Source organism: Talpa europaea (assembly GCF_964194135.1).
Source record: "Talpa europaea genome assembly, chromosome: 5".
Taxonomy (NCBI): Eukaryota; Metazoa; Chordata; class Mammalia; order Eulipotyphla; family Talpidae; genus Talpa; species Talpa europaea.
Window position 1 is genome coordinate 33,388,988 of NC_140071.1, and position 17,293 is coordinate 33,406,280.

The 17,293-nt window shown below is 45.0% G+C and overlaps 1 protein-coding gene across 1 annotated transcript; it reads left to right on the forward strand.

Annotated features, from left to right (window-relative positions):
• Positions 1-944: 944 nt before the first annotated feature.
• On the forward strand, positions 945-7,933 carry GLRX (glutaredoxin; the record flags this gene model as incomplete). Its single annotated transcript, XM_084233075.1, has 2 exons — positions 945-1,151; positions 7,820-7,933. 2 exons carry the CDS (start codon positions 945-947, stop codon positions 7,931-7,933), a joined length of 321 nt encoding a protein of 106 aa, XP_084089201.1.
• Positions 7,934-17,293: the final 9,360 nt, after the last annotated feature.

Here is a 17,293-nt window from a genome sequence, read left to right on the forward strand (position 1 = left end):
GTAGTTTGAAGTAGGGGTTATGTTGGAATTTGGGGATTGCTTCCATGCCCAACTATTGTTCAAGTCATGAACTCATGGTGTCTCCACCCTCCCTTGGGTGGGGCAGGGAACCTCCCCCTTTCCTGGGGACCACCCTGTTACAATGGGGCTGAAGATGGCATATGGAAGGCATGAGCTGGAGGTGGGAGACTGGCAATCAAGAGCCACCGTGCGCCCTGTCTGAAGGTGAAAGATGACAGAGCTAACAGCACTGTGCTGCCGCAGATGTGTGTGAGCTCACTCTTGTCAGACCTGACTTCAGAGACAGATTACAGGTTGAGATTCTTTTGCGTAATCTCCATTTTTAGTAACTGTTGTGAACAAATTTCAGCAAAACAATCACAATAAATTTCATGGTCAGAGTCAAGCAAAACTCCCTGGAAACCACCTCAAGACAGGATATGACAATTTCAATTTCACTTTCTCTAAAGAGATTTCAAAGAGTTCTGTTTCATGAATGTTCTATTGTGCGTGTTTTTTAAACCGTGTTTCTGAGAAGAAAAACAAAGATTTTACTCTAAGAAGTCACCCTGGCTCAGGCCCCTCCCAAGACCTGATCTGTGCAATTTACACTGCCTCTGGCCCTCCCCACCCAGAGAGGTTTAACTCTGTTCTCTGCCAATGGGCAGGCATTCCTGAAAGATCCGGGGACAAAGAAGCTGTGAACACAGCTGTGGATGACAGACAACAACGATGACTCCTAGGCATCTCTAACTGGTGAAGCACAGCAGACTAAAAAAAGACTCTAGGGCTGTCCCTTTAAAAACCGAATGTGATGCTGGGCAGACTCCTCCTCCCGGGTGGTTCCTTTAAATAGGAGCCTGCTGGCTGGACCGCAGCAGCTGTACACCCTGAGCGATACCTGCAATCGAGGATTCCTCAGGGGCAAGCCGCCGTCTGTCCGCATGGCTCAAGAGTTTGTGAACAGCAAAATCCAGCCAGGGAAGGTGGTGGTGTTCATTAAACCCACCTGCCCTTACTGCAAAAAGACACAAGAGCTCCTGGGCCAATTGCCTTTCAAACCAGGGGTTTTGGAATTTGTCGATATCACAGCCACCAGTGACACAAATGAGATTCAAGATTATTTGCAACAGCTCACTGGAGCCAGGACGGTGAGTTTTGGGGTTTAGTTTGAAAAGGGTGGGGGAAAGGCGCTGGAATTCCTTGACCTTGTCTGGGCTGTGAACGGGGTGCGTTTGTGCCTTTCTCTAGGACACCGCTAGGGCTCTGTCACTCCAGGCATCAGGCACCGGGCATCGGGAGGGCCCTGAGGGGTGGAGGAGGGCGCTGGAGAGAAGACACAGCTCCCTTGAATGGGCAGCTGGGCTGCAGCCAAAGTTCCTCTTCTTGGCTCAGAGGAGGGAGCAAGGCCAACTGTGCCGGGAGTCAGGGTCCGTGGGCCTGGCAGGCAGCTTTCAGGAATCACTGAAGAGTTATCTGGAGTCTTTGTCTTAAGCACTGCTGAGAATAAAATTTCAGTTGCAATGCTGCGGGGTAGAGAGGCCAAGTGTGATTGTACATTTCTGTTACTCAACATGGAAATTGTGTGTACTCCTCTGTTTTCACACCGCCTCCTGGAATTTGCTTGTTCTTCATCCTTTTTTCTAGGCTCCCTTTAATAATAACCTAGTTAACTCATTCTCTCCTCTCTTATCTAACTCTTCCCACTGGAAAATCTAACAGCAAAGTAACTTGCCTCTCAGTTACCAGATTTTCCCAGACCTGTCATAAGGGGGAGCCCAGAGGTCAGAGCTCTGGCCCGGCTCTCACACGCCTCCTGTGTAATCCCTGGCAAGTCCCCACCTCTCTGGTCATCCAGGACCTCAGCTGCGAGACCAGGCTAGGGCAGGTCCTGGAGCTGGGAGCTCAATGGCAAATGAGACTTGCTGCTTAGCTGAACCCCGTTGTACAGGCTGCCCAGGTCCTGGGTGGAAAAGGGGAACATAGTATGGTCCTGGCCTCCTTATGATGGGAACCACTAGCCAAGAGGGGTCCTAAGTTTTTCTATACATTAGAATCACCTGAGGAGCTTTAAAAAATCCCAATGGTTAAGTCATGCCCCCACCAGTTAAATCAAATTGTCAGAGGTGGGAGCCAGGCATCAGCAGTTTTAAAGATCTTTGGTTGTAGGGTATAAGCTTTCCGTTATGAGTGAGTTTTGGGACTATAATAAACAATGGCTGCATTGTATTTTTGAAATTTGCTGAGAGATTAAGTCTTAAGTGTTCTCAGTACAAGCACACAAATGGTATCCATATGAGGTGATGAGTGTGTTAATTAACTTGATGGTGGTTATATTTTACAAAGCATGTCTATTAAACCAGGATATCCACCTGAAATATATAGAAATGTATTTGTTAGTTACATCTCAATAAATCTGGAAAAAGTTTATTCTCTACCCAAAACATTGAAAAGATCCTCAGGTAATTACAGTTTGTAACACATTCTGGGAACCCCTACTCCCAGCCTGGCCACATCAACTCTCCAACAGGAGGAACAGACGTCTTCTTGCATTCATTCAACAATTTATTTTTTCATTCTTTGGAAAGCAACAATTTCTCTTCCAGTGGTATTTTAAGCTTTTGAATTTTTAAAAATATTTATCATAGCTTGTTGAGTGTGTTCCATAGGGAAGAACAAATCATGTAAACTTGTATGCCTCACAGTCCCCAACAGTGAGGGTCATATTCCAAGAGGCTGAAAACTTGAGAGTAGATGTTATCTTACTTGGCCTGCGAAGTGATACAATACAAATAGTAGGAGCCCAGCAGGTCGACTGATATAGAAACCTAGGCCTTTGATGGGGCTATGCGTGGTTTTGGTTTTGCGCTAGTCACAGCTCCTAGGTCTGTACCTTTTATTCCTTCTCTGATGCCTTCCTTTCTTCATGTAGATCTATGCTTCTGACCTATATCACCTCCCTTCTCTCTGAAGAACATCTCTGGACATTTTCAAAACTGCCCATTGGCAACAAATTCTCTCAAAAATTTTTTAAAGCTTTATTTATTTATACAGCACTGGGTATAGTCAGAAGCGCGGGAGGGTGAGAGAATTCACCAGAGCGGGGAACAGAACAGGCAGACTGACGAAATACACTGCTGAGGGGAGCAGCAGTCATGGCAGGAGAGGTCTGCGTGCCATGAGGGACCCTCGCTGGCAGCAAGGGATCTAACCGGCCCTGCAGAGGCTGCGGGCAGCTTTGCAGCCCAGCACTCAACCGCTGTGCCACCAGGGGAGGCCCTCCCTCAATTTTTGTTTGGAAGTTTTTATTCTCCTTCACTTCTAAAGAAAATTTGCCAGAGACAACAAAGATGGTTAAGCACCTACTAAGTCTAGGCACTTAGAAGTCTCTGGGCATTGGAAACATCACCATGAGCAAAATAAAAACCCCTGCCTTTGTGGAACTTATATCCTAGTAAATACTGAAAATATTCAATAGTATTTTGAAGGTGGTAGTGATAGGTGTGCTATGGAGAAGAACTAAGTAGGAAAGGGAGCCAGGCAGTAGGCAGAAGGTATAGTTCTCGATGGAGTCCTCAGGAACTCACTGATTTGAGTAGATTTCTAAAGTTGGTGAGGGAGCAAGGCATGCAGAAATTCAGAATCAGCAGTCAACAAAGGTTTACAGTAGATCTTACCTAGCCAGGAGGCCTGCTTAGTCAGAGAATTTTGAGTTCATTGAGTAGGATGAGATGAGGTCTGAGAGATAATGGGATACAGGTTGGGAAGGCCCTTCATGCTGTGAAAAGGACTGTGCTGTGTGAGGTGAGAAAAGATGCCAAGGGGTGGTCTGGAGTGGAGAAGTGACTCGATTTGACCTAGTTTTGAAAGGTTCACTCTGGCAGCTATGAGAAAACATGACTGTGGCACACCACAGGGAGGATCTACCACATCTGGAGGTTACAGCAGAAATTTGGATAAGAAATGACGGTAGCTTGTACCAGGGCTTAGCCAAGTTGGTGGTGAGGAATGGAGGACAGATGCTCTGAGTAAACTCAGTGTCAGCTCCCTTTCTGCTTCTCGCCTGTGCCAGACAGTCAAGGTCCTCCCTAGAGGGGAATGGGGCCAGAGGAATCGCAGAGGGCACATTTCCTCTTCCTTAGCTGACTCAAGTTCCTGTTTTGTCACTACAGGCCACCTCCCCTGTCCTGCACAGCCTGTGGTTCCTCCACTCCCTTGGGGGTGGTTTGTCCCATTTACTGTGTGCTATAATGTGGTGGTGCTGCTGTTGAGCCCAGGGTGTGAATGGGTGTGAGGGCTGAGGGGCCTTTCAACACGCAAGCCAAAACCGGCTTTTTTGCCAGATGGTGTGCACACAACGACACCCCGAGACAGCCTGAGCAAGCTTCATAGCCTGTCTTAGGTGGCTGGGGGCTGCTGTAGGGCTGTGGGTTTTCAGCCTCACTTAACCTTGGAGGAATAAAGGCAGCTGCTCGGTGTTAACCTATCTTTGTAACTGTGATCTCCAGAGCAGATGTCAGCATTACCTGGGAACCTATCAGATGCTAAAAATCTTGAAGTCCCACCAAATGTCCTGTATCAGAAAGATGGGGTAGGGAGTAGAAATCTGTTTTTTTTTTTTTTTTTTTTTAAAGATTTATTTATTTATTTATGCAAGCACTGGGTACAGTCAGAAGCGCGGGAGGGTGAGAGAATTCACCAGAGCCAGAGCGGGGAGCAGAGCAGGCAGAAGGACTGAAGTACACTGCTGAGGGGAGCAGCGGGTGGCAGGAGGGGTCTGTGCGCCATGCGGGACCCTCCTCCGGTGGCCGGGTTGCAGCCGGGGATCGAACCGGCACTGCAGAGGCTGCGGGCAGCTTCGCAACCCAGCGCTCAACCGCTGTGCCACCGGGGAGGCCCAGGAGTAGAAATCTGTTTTAACAAGCATTTTGGTGGTTCTGACGGTACAGTTTGAAAACCACTGGCTAAGAGAGGACCTCTTGCTCAGAGCGTTCTTGCTAACTAATTCAAATTCAGCCAACACTCTTGCGGCGGTGAAGTGGCAAGTCTTAAGAGTAGTGAAAAACTGCCCAATTCTTCTCAAAACACAGAAGTTCGAGAATGACTGCATCTCTTCCTTAATGAAAGCCCTGATGATTTTTATTTAATTAGGCAATAGTTGTAATAAAAGGAGTCCTGCATAACATTATTATTCTATAATAATAGTATGACAACATTAGAACTATATTAGGATTCTATTGTATTTATTATTCCAACTCACCACCGCCAAGTGTTCATGGGGAGACATGAACAGACCCAACAATTTAGGAGGGAAGATTTATTTTTCTCTAAGACAATGGACAAGAACCATGGGACAACTTATCTTTCTGATCTCACCTTTCTGTGGCTATTCTTTCAGCTGATAAAACCAATGTTGCTTGATGGAGCTTGGAATTTGCAAAGCCCCCCACAAAGCCATGTGGTACAGGGGGAGCAGGTCCCACCTGCTGTGTCAGAGAGGATGGCACCAAAATTCTCCCTGGAATAGTCCTGAGCATTCTTTCCCACCCCTGGGCTGCAGGAAGTAGTTGTGGAAATGGGCCCCAATTTTTTTAAAGATGTATTTATGCATGCAAGAACTGGGGTACAGGTCACAGGTGTGGGGGTGGTGGTGAGAGGATTTACCAGAGATAGAGTGGGGAACAGAACAGACAGATCTACTGAAATACACTGCGGAGGGGAGTAGCGGGTAAGTCAGGAGAGGTCGGCTGCACTATGTGGTTAGCTCCCTGGCTGGGGATTGAACTCGAGCTACAGAGGCTGTGGATAGCTTCAGAGGTTGCATCTTAACCCCTTTCGCCACAAGGGAGGCCCAGCCCTAATTTTTAAGGCAGCTTAATTTTTAAAACCCACTTTTATTCAGACCCTCTTCTTAATAAAAGCATGGCATGGGCTCATCTGAATAATTTAGTCCTTTCATTTCTCACATTTGAAAAAAGAATTATCACTCGTATTATATCTTCTGAGGAAAATCAAAATCTTTGAGAATACTCTATCGCTTTGTCCTTCACCTTCTGCCCTGCTGGTATGTTCCTAGTGTTCAGGGAGAAAACGGCTTGCCTCTGACCACACAGGTGACCTCTATTTTAGGCTTATTTCACCACTGTCAGTCAACCTTTCTTTCTGTGACACTTGACTGGAGGTTGTTGAGGCCACAGTGGGACATGGTCTTCCTTCTGGAAGCCTCTGGAATACTTAGCGGTAGGCAGGGACTCAGAGTGTGACTGGACTAAACAATGATGGTGTCACTCTGGTTTGCCTTGGGTGACACCCACCCACCCCCATACCAGGTGTAGAACCAAGCAGATGAGTGCCCTTCATCCCTGAGCTGCAGTGCTTACCACCTTATGAGAGACCAGGTGGTTAACGAGGAGATTGCCACGCTCCCCAGCTGGGGACAGAACTCGCAACACGAAGACCATAATATACTGTGGACCTAAAAATCAGGGACAGAACCTAATGCAAATACTTTTTTTTTTATAAGAATTCATTTTTGCTTTTTTTTTAAAGTTTTTTTTTAAAGATTTATTTATTTATTTATACAACCACTGGGTACAGTCAGAAGCGCGGGAGGGTGAGAGAATTCACCAGAGCCAGAGCGGGGAGCAGAGCAGGCAGAAGGACTGAAGTACACTGCTGAGGGGAGCAGCGGGCAGCAGGAGAGGTCTGCGCACCATGTGGGACCCTCCCGGGCAGCCGGGGATCAAACTGGCGCTGCAGAGGCTGCGGGCAGCTTTGCAGCCCAGCGCTCAACTGCTGCGCCACCAGTGGAGGCCCTAATGCAAATACTTTTTGAGGTGTTTTTGGAAACAAACTTCCTGGTTGTCAGGACCCAGCTTAAGGGCTCGTGTGTGGTCTCTGCTGCAGAGAAGCGGAAATTCAGTCAGTGTGGTCCTTGCTGCAGCGTGGTCTCCCCTGAAAGGTGTTTCCATGCAGTAATTTTTAAAGTCACTTTGGCAAATCTAACAATCTCATGAACAGTATGCTCAATTTGAAAAGTATTCTGACTTAAAAAACATTTCCCTCCCTGGTGGCGCAAGGGGTTAAGATGTAACCCATGGGGCCTCCCCGGTGGCGCAGCGGTTGAGCGCTGGATTGTGAAGCTGCCCGCAGCCTCTGCAGCGCTGGTTCGATTCCCGGCTGCTCCCCGGCCACCGGAGGAGGGTCCCACATGGCGCGCAGACCTCTCCTGACGCCCGCTGCTCCCCTCAGCAGTGTACTTCGGTCCTTCTGCCTGCTCTGCTCCCCGCTCTGGCTCTGGTGAATTCTCTCACCCTCCCGCGCTTCTGACTGTACCCAGTGCATGTATAAACAAAAAAACAAACGAACAAACAAATAAATAAATAAATAAAAAACATGCCTCTATTTAAAAAAAAAAAGATGTAACCCATGAAGCTATCCGCAGCCACGCAGCCACTGCAGCATGAGGAGCTAATCCACATGGTGCAGCAGACCTCTCCTACCTCGCCCACTGCTCCCCTCAGCAGTGTATTTCAGTGGATTTGCCTGTTCTGCCCCCACTCTGTCTCTGGTGAATCCTCTCATCTCCTACCTCTGGCCTATACCCCAGTTCTTATATGCATAAATAAATAAATCTTTAAAAAAAAATTCCCTAATAATTTTGCCCTTATAACAGGAAGTTCTGACTTGAAAGAACACATACAAGGAAGATGTCAAGTGATTTGAAGTGCAATTTGGATCATAGGAAATGTTTTCAAGATAAATTTTTTTTTTCTAATCTAATAATTTCCTTACATGTCCTGTTTGTTGGCTTTTTCAGGTACCCCGAGTCTTTCTTGGTAAAGATTGTATAGGAGGGTGCAATGATCTAGAAAAAATGCAACAGAATGGGGAACTCTTGAAGCGGCTAAGAGAAATTGGAGCTCTACAATAATTACAGGTGAGTGACTTGGGGGCACTGGTCTGGAGACCCTGGGAGATGATGAAATTTCTGTTGTCGTATTTTATTATAATCTAGGAAAGCACTCTAGCTGGGGAAACAATGACTTGGGGTGATTTGAGGCACTATGATGTCATTTATTAAGTACAATTTTAAAAGGGATTGTGTCAATGGAAAGAAATCCTTCCACTGAACACGCCAGACACTAGATTAGGAACTCAGAATGTAGAAGTGAACAAAAAGATAGCATGGAACTTATATTCTAGAGAGCTAAGCAGATCAAAAACAGATGTGTAACTGATTCCTAAAACAAATAAATAGAATAATGTGATAGAACATGGTAGGGGGTGGAGAGCCAATTTAACATGGTGAGGGAAGGCCTTTCTCAGGATAGATTAGTTGAACTAGTTGAGCTAGTTGACATGAGGAAATAAAGCAGAAGAGCTTTTCAGGCAGGGGAAATAGTAAGAGCATAGACTCTTGGGAGACAAGTATGGAATGTTCACAAAATCCAAAGCAAGTAAGGGCAGTCTAAAGTGCAATGAGAAGGAAGAGTAGTAAGAATTGTGGACAGGACCCCAGAACCCACACATGGTAAGCAATTTGGATTATTCTAAGTGAAGTGTGAAATCAAGGAAATTTTTGTTTTACCTGTGTTCATACTGCAAATCAATTCAACCTACTCAACTTTCCAAACACATTAACCAAAGGAGATCCTTGGCTCAATGGAAACCTATCCAAGTGATGAACTCTTTAGAGAGGAACCAGAATACTTTTAGGGTCTCATGAAATTCCCCCTCCTCTAGCTTTTAGTGCCAGCTGGCATCTAACCAAGCCAATTCTCTGAACTCACACACGGAGTGAGTTGGTGGTGGTTTTGTTTTGTTTGTTTTGTTTAGTCACAGAAGAAATGTATGGTTCTTTAACTAAAATGTTCTTTAAGGGATATTTATTGACCACTAGTTAATAACTTATCTTTGGTACATGAGTTTAAAGTCTGAAACACAGCTGATTTCCCTGATATAAAATTGTAAATGTTATAAACCTTCTAATCACAAGTCACTACATTATCACAGTAGGTGAATACCCTTAAGTCATCCCCTGCACCAAAGCTTGAAACCCCAGTTAAATGGATGTCAGATGTTTCCTAGTCTATAGCAGTTTTTTTTTTTTTAAAGCATTTTAGATTGACTTTCCTAGGAAGATGGGAAATAGCATTTCCCTGACTATCTCTATGTTTGGGTGGGTATTAGAGACCCACAAGTGCTCGCTCTCTTTTTTTTTTTAAAGATTTCTTTATTTATGCATTCAAGAGCTGGGGTACAGGCCAGAGATGCGGGGGCGGGGGTGAGAGGATTTACCAGAAACAGAGTGGGGAACAGAACAGGCAGAGTGACTGAAATACACTGCTGAGGGGAGCAGCGGGCAAGTCAGGAGAGGTCTGCTGCACCATGTGGGTTGCTCCCTGGCTGGCCGGGGATTGAACTGGTGCTGCAGAGGCTGCAGATTGCTTCATAATGTGGTTCTTAACCCCTGTGCCACCAGGGAGACCCCGCAAGTTCTCTTTATTTGTGTTGTCCTTCAGCATTGCAAGCTCTCAGTATTTTGCTGGCAACTCTATGTCAAGACAATCTGAAACATTGTTTAAATCACAAGTGTAACTGCTCAGGTAATAAAGGGGAATGAGGGGAATTTACCTTTCCAAGAAAATTCAATTCTTTGTATGTTTTTTTTTTTTTTTAATTTCCTGGCAAAGCAGCCCACAAGTTGACATCCCCTTGAGAGTTGGATGGCATTGCAAATGATGAAAGCCCTTCGGTGGATGGATCTGGGGCTCTGTTTACCCAGCTACAGCAACTATTTACTGCCAATTCTGAAATATATTAACCATGAAAAGGGAGGGGTTGGGAAAAAAATCAACCATTTTTTTTTTTTGACTCAGTATTAAAAGTGGATCAATTTGTCCCAAATCACAAGTCAGAGAAGGTTGATGGACAGCTTGGATTTCTTCTAGATTGGTTGTTTGGGTTCCATGGCTTAGGATTTACTCAATGATCCAAAAGAGGATCTTTCTGTTTGGCATGCTTTTCTTACTGTTTTCTACATGCTAGACTCCTCGACCTCTAAGCCAGTGTTTCTCACCCAAGTATGTCTCAGACTCCAAAGGATGAATTTGTAGTTGGTTTTCTGTAACTGCCCATAAGTTGAAGTTATTTTGTTGAGTTGTCTGCATGGAATTTTATTATAATGTCAATGGGTAAGTTGGGTGTGATTTTTCTAACTAACCATGGGGGTCACCAGACCCACCCCATTCTATCTTAAGAATCGGCACTCTGAGTTTGTGTTCTAGACCTTGACAGTTCACAGATCTCATAGAACTGTTCAACAATTTTGTGAAGGGGTGTGATGATTCAACTGTGAAGCTCCAGATAAAAAGTTCAGCGTGGTTGTTTTTAGTCGGTGCCTCAAGATCAGAGGTTCAAGTGCAGTTGTAATCATGCAGCAACGCTGTTATGTAAGGTCATGGTCCAAGGTTTTCTGAGTGTGTATTAATTTGATTTATTGAGTCACAAAAGTAAAACATTCCCATACAAAATATATAATCTCCAAGAATATCTGAAAGGCGCCAAATTTGAGACACTGTCCTAAATTTTTTCTTCCCCCCCCCTTTGAGAACTTATTAATTCCTTATTGTGAAGTTTGTTCTAGAATTGCAAGATTAATTTCCTTCTGCAGTCTCTAGTGTGAAAAGTTAATTTCTTTTCTAATAAAGAGGCACCCATAGATGACCCTGTGATTTTTGTCTAATTCTTTTCTATGTTTCCAACACCTTAAGGAACAGTACTATTGTGAAATACAGCATGACTCTCCCCTGCCATTATAAATAAAGGCACATTGAAGTATAAAAGGTTGGTGTGATTTTTTTTTTTAAATTTCATAATGAAATGACAATTTGAATATTATATGTCGATGCTAGTCCACTGTATGACGTTTAGGGCTCAGTAATCATTTTCAATGTCACATTCCGTTTTTTCATTTCTTACCTAGTACCCTTGTACTTTCAGCTTCCTCTTTGTTTTATGGGCTCTATTCCCTTTGATTAGATTGCTGTGGATGATTGTGCAGACTCTCACAGTATAACACTATGAATACCACCCGCTGGAGTTTTTGCAGTGTCCCACCAGCTCAGCCCCATCTCCACTAAACTTTCTTGCACTTCCATATTCTGCATCTTTGCTCACTGTGTTTCCTTCTCTTACTATGCCCTTTCTTCTCCTTTCAAACTCCTTCAATGCCTGATGTAGTTTATATCCCCCGTACCTACTCTCTCTACTCACTGTCTTTTGACTGAAAAAAAAAAAATTGCTCCCTCTTCTGTAATCTCAAAGCATTTGCATATAGGTCCTTTAATTGCAGTACAACCAGAGGAGAGCTGTGATCGCCTGTACTGGTCTCTTGCCAGATTCAGAAGAATTCAAGGGCAAGAGCCTCGACTTAGACTTACCTTTGAACGCCTAGTTTCTAGCACAGAAGTTCATTTTATCAATACATGCATGTGGTCAAACGTAAAATCTTTGTTACTCCACCCCTCTCCAAATCCCTGCTCCTGACCACATTTATCAGTTTCATGAGTACTGTAACCTATTTAAAAAATATTATAAAATGTATTAGACATACAGGAGAGTACACAGAATACATAGATCTATTTAAATTAACAATGTACCTGTCAGTTACATTAAGCAATAAAGCAACTGTGCATACAAAATAACTTCTAAGGTAATGGTCAAACACCTTAGAGGTCCACAAGCCCACCTTTCCTCCCTCTTGGAGGAAATCACTACTTTATTTTTGTTGTAATCATACTAATGCTTCTCTATATTTTTACTCATTCCAGTCACCCCAAGCAAGACATTTTAGCTTTGAAAAGCAATAGCAAACACCAGGCTAGTTGTGTGAGGAAAGGGAGTTGTTATCACAATCAAATAAACAACCCAGGAGATGATAAGCTAAACAAGCTCAGCTTCCTTGGGAGTTTACTAGGCAGGTGGTGCTGAGTAAATTCTTGAAAACACAAGGCCCCTGGGTCAGGGAGGCTATTGTGTGAACAGGTACCGGGTGTCCCCCCAGAACCATGGCCCATGGACATGGGCTATTCTGCATTTTCTGTTTCCAGGGCCAAAGTCCAGCTATGAGGAGCAGGTCAGGGCACACCCCAGCTGTGGGTGTGTCCCTACCCCCTCAGCCAGCCAAGTGCAGAGAACAGAAATGTCATCAGCACAAGATAAGCTAAGTACACATAAGCATTTGGCTTAGGCTCATCTGAGCATTATGCCCATAATTTAAAAACCAAAATATAAGAGAGCCCCAATACAGAGAATTACACTGCTCCAGTCTGGACGGAGCAGTGTTCTCTCCCTGGCATCTCCCTTCAGTATCATCTAGGATATTCCATTTCCCTCTTGTCAGGGTTGGAGCTCCAGTTTCCCACACCCCTCATATCTGTTAGGATTAGGCTACACTGCTGTAACATGACAGGAGCTCATTTCTCTCACAACAGACCAGAGACAGGCCTTAGCTGCCAAGCAGGCAGCAGGCAGCAGGCAGCAGGCAGCAGGCAGCAGGCAGCAGGCAGCAGGCAGGGCATGGTAGGCCCCTGGACTCATGGCATCTGCTTTCTGCAGGCTCCTTGTTGAGAACTCTGTGATGTGCAGCAATAGAAAGGACTGACTGTTTGCATGATGGTGCTGCTGATGATCTAAAGAGCATCGAGGGGTTGACACAAGGGGTTGGCAGAGGAAAGCAACAAGAATAACCAGGCCCCCCCAAAAAATAGTCAAAGCTCTATTCCGGTTTACTTAAAAAAAACATGTGATTCAATCCCAGGCGCATGCCACATTTTAATAAGTATCTTCAGTCTGCTGCTTCCAGCGTGTCCCTGTAGGGGCCCCTGACAGCCGTTCCTCACAGCACAAGCCAGTGTAAAGATGGCCCAGAAGGAGAACAGCAACTGGAGGTGATAAATTAGACCTTTGATGCCCAGGCCATACTATTTATATCCCCAGCGACTATTATTAGGCCATATCTTGACATTGGTAGTGGGAGCAAGGTACGCTTTCTAATTTACCACACTCTAACAATTGTTAGTGAGTCCAGGGTAATAAAGAACTGGATTCCTGAGATATTTTAAGAAAAATTCCTTTCTTATATTAATAACAGTCTTTTCTTACTAAATGCATTGAACATTTGAAGGGGTAGAATTTAATCTTAGTAGTTACCAAAGAAAATTCTGGTTTGCTGCCCTTAGGCACAGGTGATTATGAAACACAGGTCTATATTTATGCACAGATTTATATTTACTGTCTGCAGGTGACTTTTCTGGCAAGCTGTGCAGAGCTGGGGGGGGGGCGGGAGGAGAGAAGAAGCGTATAATAAGAGGCACTGGAAGTGCAATACTTTGTGTTGTCACATTTGCTAAAACTCAAAGTTCATAAAGAACTCTGGGGTTGCACTTTGTGCACCTGGGATTTCATTCTTAGTGATTGTTCCAGATCAGTCTGGTCTTCCCTCCTAGGCCTGTAGCCTTTGGGTGTCTGCAGTTGAGCTTTCTCAGGAGAGAGCAGAGCAATAGAACCACCTGCCTTCTCACCATTTTTATTATGTGCCTTGTGAAACCAGTAATACTTCACGCAAAAAGTTGTGAGTTGCTTTTGAGGGGGTGGAGTTTGCATTGTCTGTCCTTATTATTCTTCTAAGTCATCCTGAGGGTTGGATATGGATGATCTTTAACACAATCAGCCCTGAGGTCTAGCCAGAAATACCAAAGGGATCAGAGAATCCACTCCGGAATAGAAGACAGAAGACTCCTGGGAAGACTGAATTAGAGAACTCAGCTAGAACCTGTGACCAGGAGGGCTGTCCCCCAACATCTAAAGCATGACCCCCAAGGGTGACAAGTTGACTGCATAAAGTTGACCAAGTGTCATTGATCAGCAGTCTGCTTGGAAGAAGCTGGTCGCACACACAGCCCTGGAAAACTGGTCAGTGTGAAGGAAGAAAAAGATAGGCTCCAGGCTGCCTCCAGAAAGGGAAGAGGTGGGTGGCCCAGACAGACAAATTGCAGGTTTCCCGGAGAGGTGTCTTGATTTTTTTTTTTTCCTGATCCAGGAAGCCCCAAATAGGCGGCACCAGGAGGAACAACTTCTGAGGACAACTCACCCTACCCTTTGTGGTCAAGTGTATTCCAATGGCTGACAGACTGTCCTTGATCTAACCAGAGAAATCCGCCTCATGCAAATGAAGGTGGGAAGGACAGGTATCAGGTGCTTCCTTAAAGACCCCTGATGTGACAGAAGAGAAATTCCCACTTTATAGGCATTTGAGGAGTGAGGGGTAAGTGTTCCCCACCCAAGGATGGTCTTTAGTATGAGGCCCCTCTTCTCCACTGAGTGTTTTGTGATGACAGGAGTGTGGGTTCTGTGATAGGCAGAGACCTGGCAGAAGGGAGCCTCAGGTTCTTGAAAGGGCCAGAAAATATGTACATATATATTCCAGTTTCCCATAGGTTTATATAAAAAGAGGTGGCATTCTATATATATTTATCTTTCACTGCTTCTATTGTTTCTTATATTCTAATAATGGAAAACAATCGATTTACCCAGTTAGACGTTCTTTATTTTCTTGTATGGCAGCAGCAGCAGGGGAAAAAGATAAAGTCATTTAAAGCATCATTGCAAGCAGGCCTCCCCAGTGGCACAGCGGTTGAGTGCTGGGTTGCAAAGCTGCCCGCAGCCTCTGCAGCGCCGGTTCGATCCCCGGCCGACAGGACCGGGTCCCACATGGCGCGCAGACCTCTCCTGCTGCCCGCTGCTCCCGTCAGCAGTTCTGACTGTTCTCTCTGCTCTGGCTCTAATGAATTCTCTCACCCTCCTGCGCCTCTGACTGTACCCAATGCTTGTATAAATAAATAAATCTTAAAAAAAAAAGCATCATTGCAAGTACATATACTTATATATATATTCAAAATATTGTTTACTTTTTTAAAAATCATGCCAGCATTCAGTGTAGTTTTGACCATCACCGTTTTCTCAATGACTAAAGCACACACAATACATGTGGGGAAGCTGTGGTCTGCACCATCTTTTCATGTTGTAAAATATGGAAGGGTTCTAGAAGTTTTGAAATATAGGAAACTATTGCCCTGTATCAAAGAGACATCTAAAGCTGATGGTTCTCTGTCTTCCTATTATACACATCAGCATCTAGAAAACAGCTGCTGTATAAAGGCAGTGTCGAGTAATGGTTAACTCATACCAAGTCATTCACAATGACTTTTATCTCAGGTATTCTGGGAATTTTAAAGAAAGTATATAATCTCCCTGCTAGATGAAATAAGGTGAATATGAGAGTTTGCATGTTATGGTGACAAGTTTAGGCCTAGCTGCTTTCAATTTGTGACAAGCACACTAAATTTTGAGCATGCTGCCATGATCCTTACAGAGGCCCTATGAGTCAACTACTATCATTATCATTTCCATTTTGCAAATGGGAAAATTGACTCACAGAGAGGTTAAGTCAGTTGCTGAGGGCTCCCAGCAAAGCCAGGCTTTGAGCCTTGTAGTCTTCCAGGAGCACATGTTAACCACGCTGCCTTCCAGTAGGGCTTTCTTTGGAAAGCTGTGTTTCCTGCCCCAGTGGAATGATAGAAGGGCCTCCTTGGGCCCCTGAGCCCTGAGTCACAGCCTCAGGAAATGATTTGATCCTTTTCAGTGTGACTGTTTTCTAGTCAAGTATTTCCCAGAGTAGATTCTTCAGAACACTAGCTCTACGGTACATTAATAAATGTTGCATGAATAAAGGGGTGCCATGATCACATGAGTTTGGGAAATGCTGAGCAACACAATGTGTTAACCTGCAGGGTGTGCACTCATTTTGAGAACCCAGCCATTTATCTGATAAACCTTAAAAATTTATGTTCTTGAGACTTCTAGTTTCCAGTTTATTATATAAGAAGCTTGCAAGCTGCCAATCTTTCTTAACAATAAATAAAAAGCTGAGGGCCTTCCCGGTGGCGCAGTGGTTGAGTGCTGGGTTGCAAAGCTGCCCACAGCCTCTGCAGCGCCAGTTCGATCCCCGGCTGCTCCCCGGCCACCGGAGGAGGAGGGTCCCACATGGCGCGCAGACCTCTCCTGCCGCCCGCTGCTCCCCTCAGCAGTGTACTTCGGTCCTTCTGCCTGCTCTGCTCCCCGCTCTGGCTCTGGTGAATTCTCTCACCCTCCCGCGCTTCTGACTGTACCCAGTGCTTGTATGAATAAATAAATAAAAAATAAATAAATAAAAATATTAAAAAATAAATAAATAAATAAAAAGCTGAACAAAAATTAACAGCTCTTCTTAGATCTATGAGAGAAATGAAGTCACAGGGCAAAACACTGCCCCTCTTTCTCTTCCCTCCACCCAATCTCCAGAGACTAATGGACACTTATAGAGAATTACAATTTACAGGAAAAGAGAGTTCTGTGGAAATAGGGAAAACGGAACAGAATTGACGAATTGCTGGAGGCTCAGCATGATCAAGTCTCACAGTTAAAAACACCAGGCATCCCCACTCATGAGCGGTCCCAACACTTTCATGAGTTTTATATCCTGGAGTTCTGTAGGGTAAGGAAAAATATCAGGCTTTTCTGCCCTCCCGCCGTTAGGATAGATGAGGGAACCCTGTGGTCCTGAATGCATGCCTGATGGCGGGCACCTGAAGTGGGTACACCTGGGCTGAGAGACTGGCTTTTAAGGGCGGCGTCACAGAGATGCCAGCAGCAGCAGAAGCCAAAAGAGAAGCCGAGAGAGAAGCAAGAGAAGCAGAAGCCGAGAGAAGGCCGGAGAGCCCAGATAGAGTGAGGATTTGCTGGGGGCTGGGAGGCCTGCCAGCCTCCCGGCCCCCCAGCACCCTTACCTGCTGTGTACCGGGTAAATCCCAATAAAAAGACCTGAAAAAAGCCACTAAGGACTCTGATTCCTCCTTTACCCAGTCTGCTGGATCATAGGAAACCTGCACTGTGTCTATTCCTGCCCTTCCAAGTTCCAGTAAGGTTCTCACAGTGAATACTGGAGAAAAATATCTTGGTGCATTTTTTTTTTGTGGGACCCTCGCCGGAGGCCAGGGAACAAACCAGAGCTGCAGAGGCTGTGGGCAGCCTCACAGACCAACCGCTGTGCCACCAGGGGAGGCCCAAAATATCTTTGTGCTTTAAGCAAGATAAGGGGGAAAGAAACCATTTTGAAATATGCCAGAGCTTTTATTTTCCTTAACAAGGTCCATTCTCAGGAGTTAACTATTTAACTAGCTCCTAATCTGCT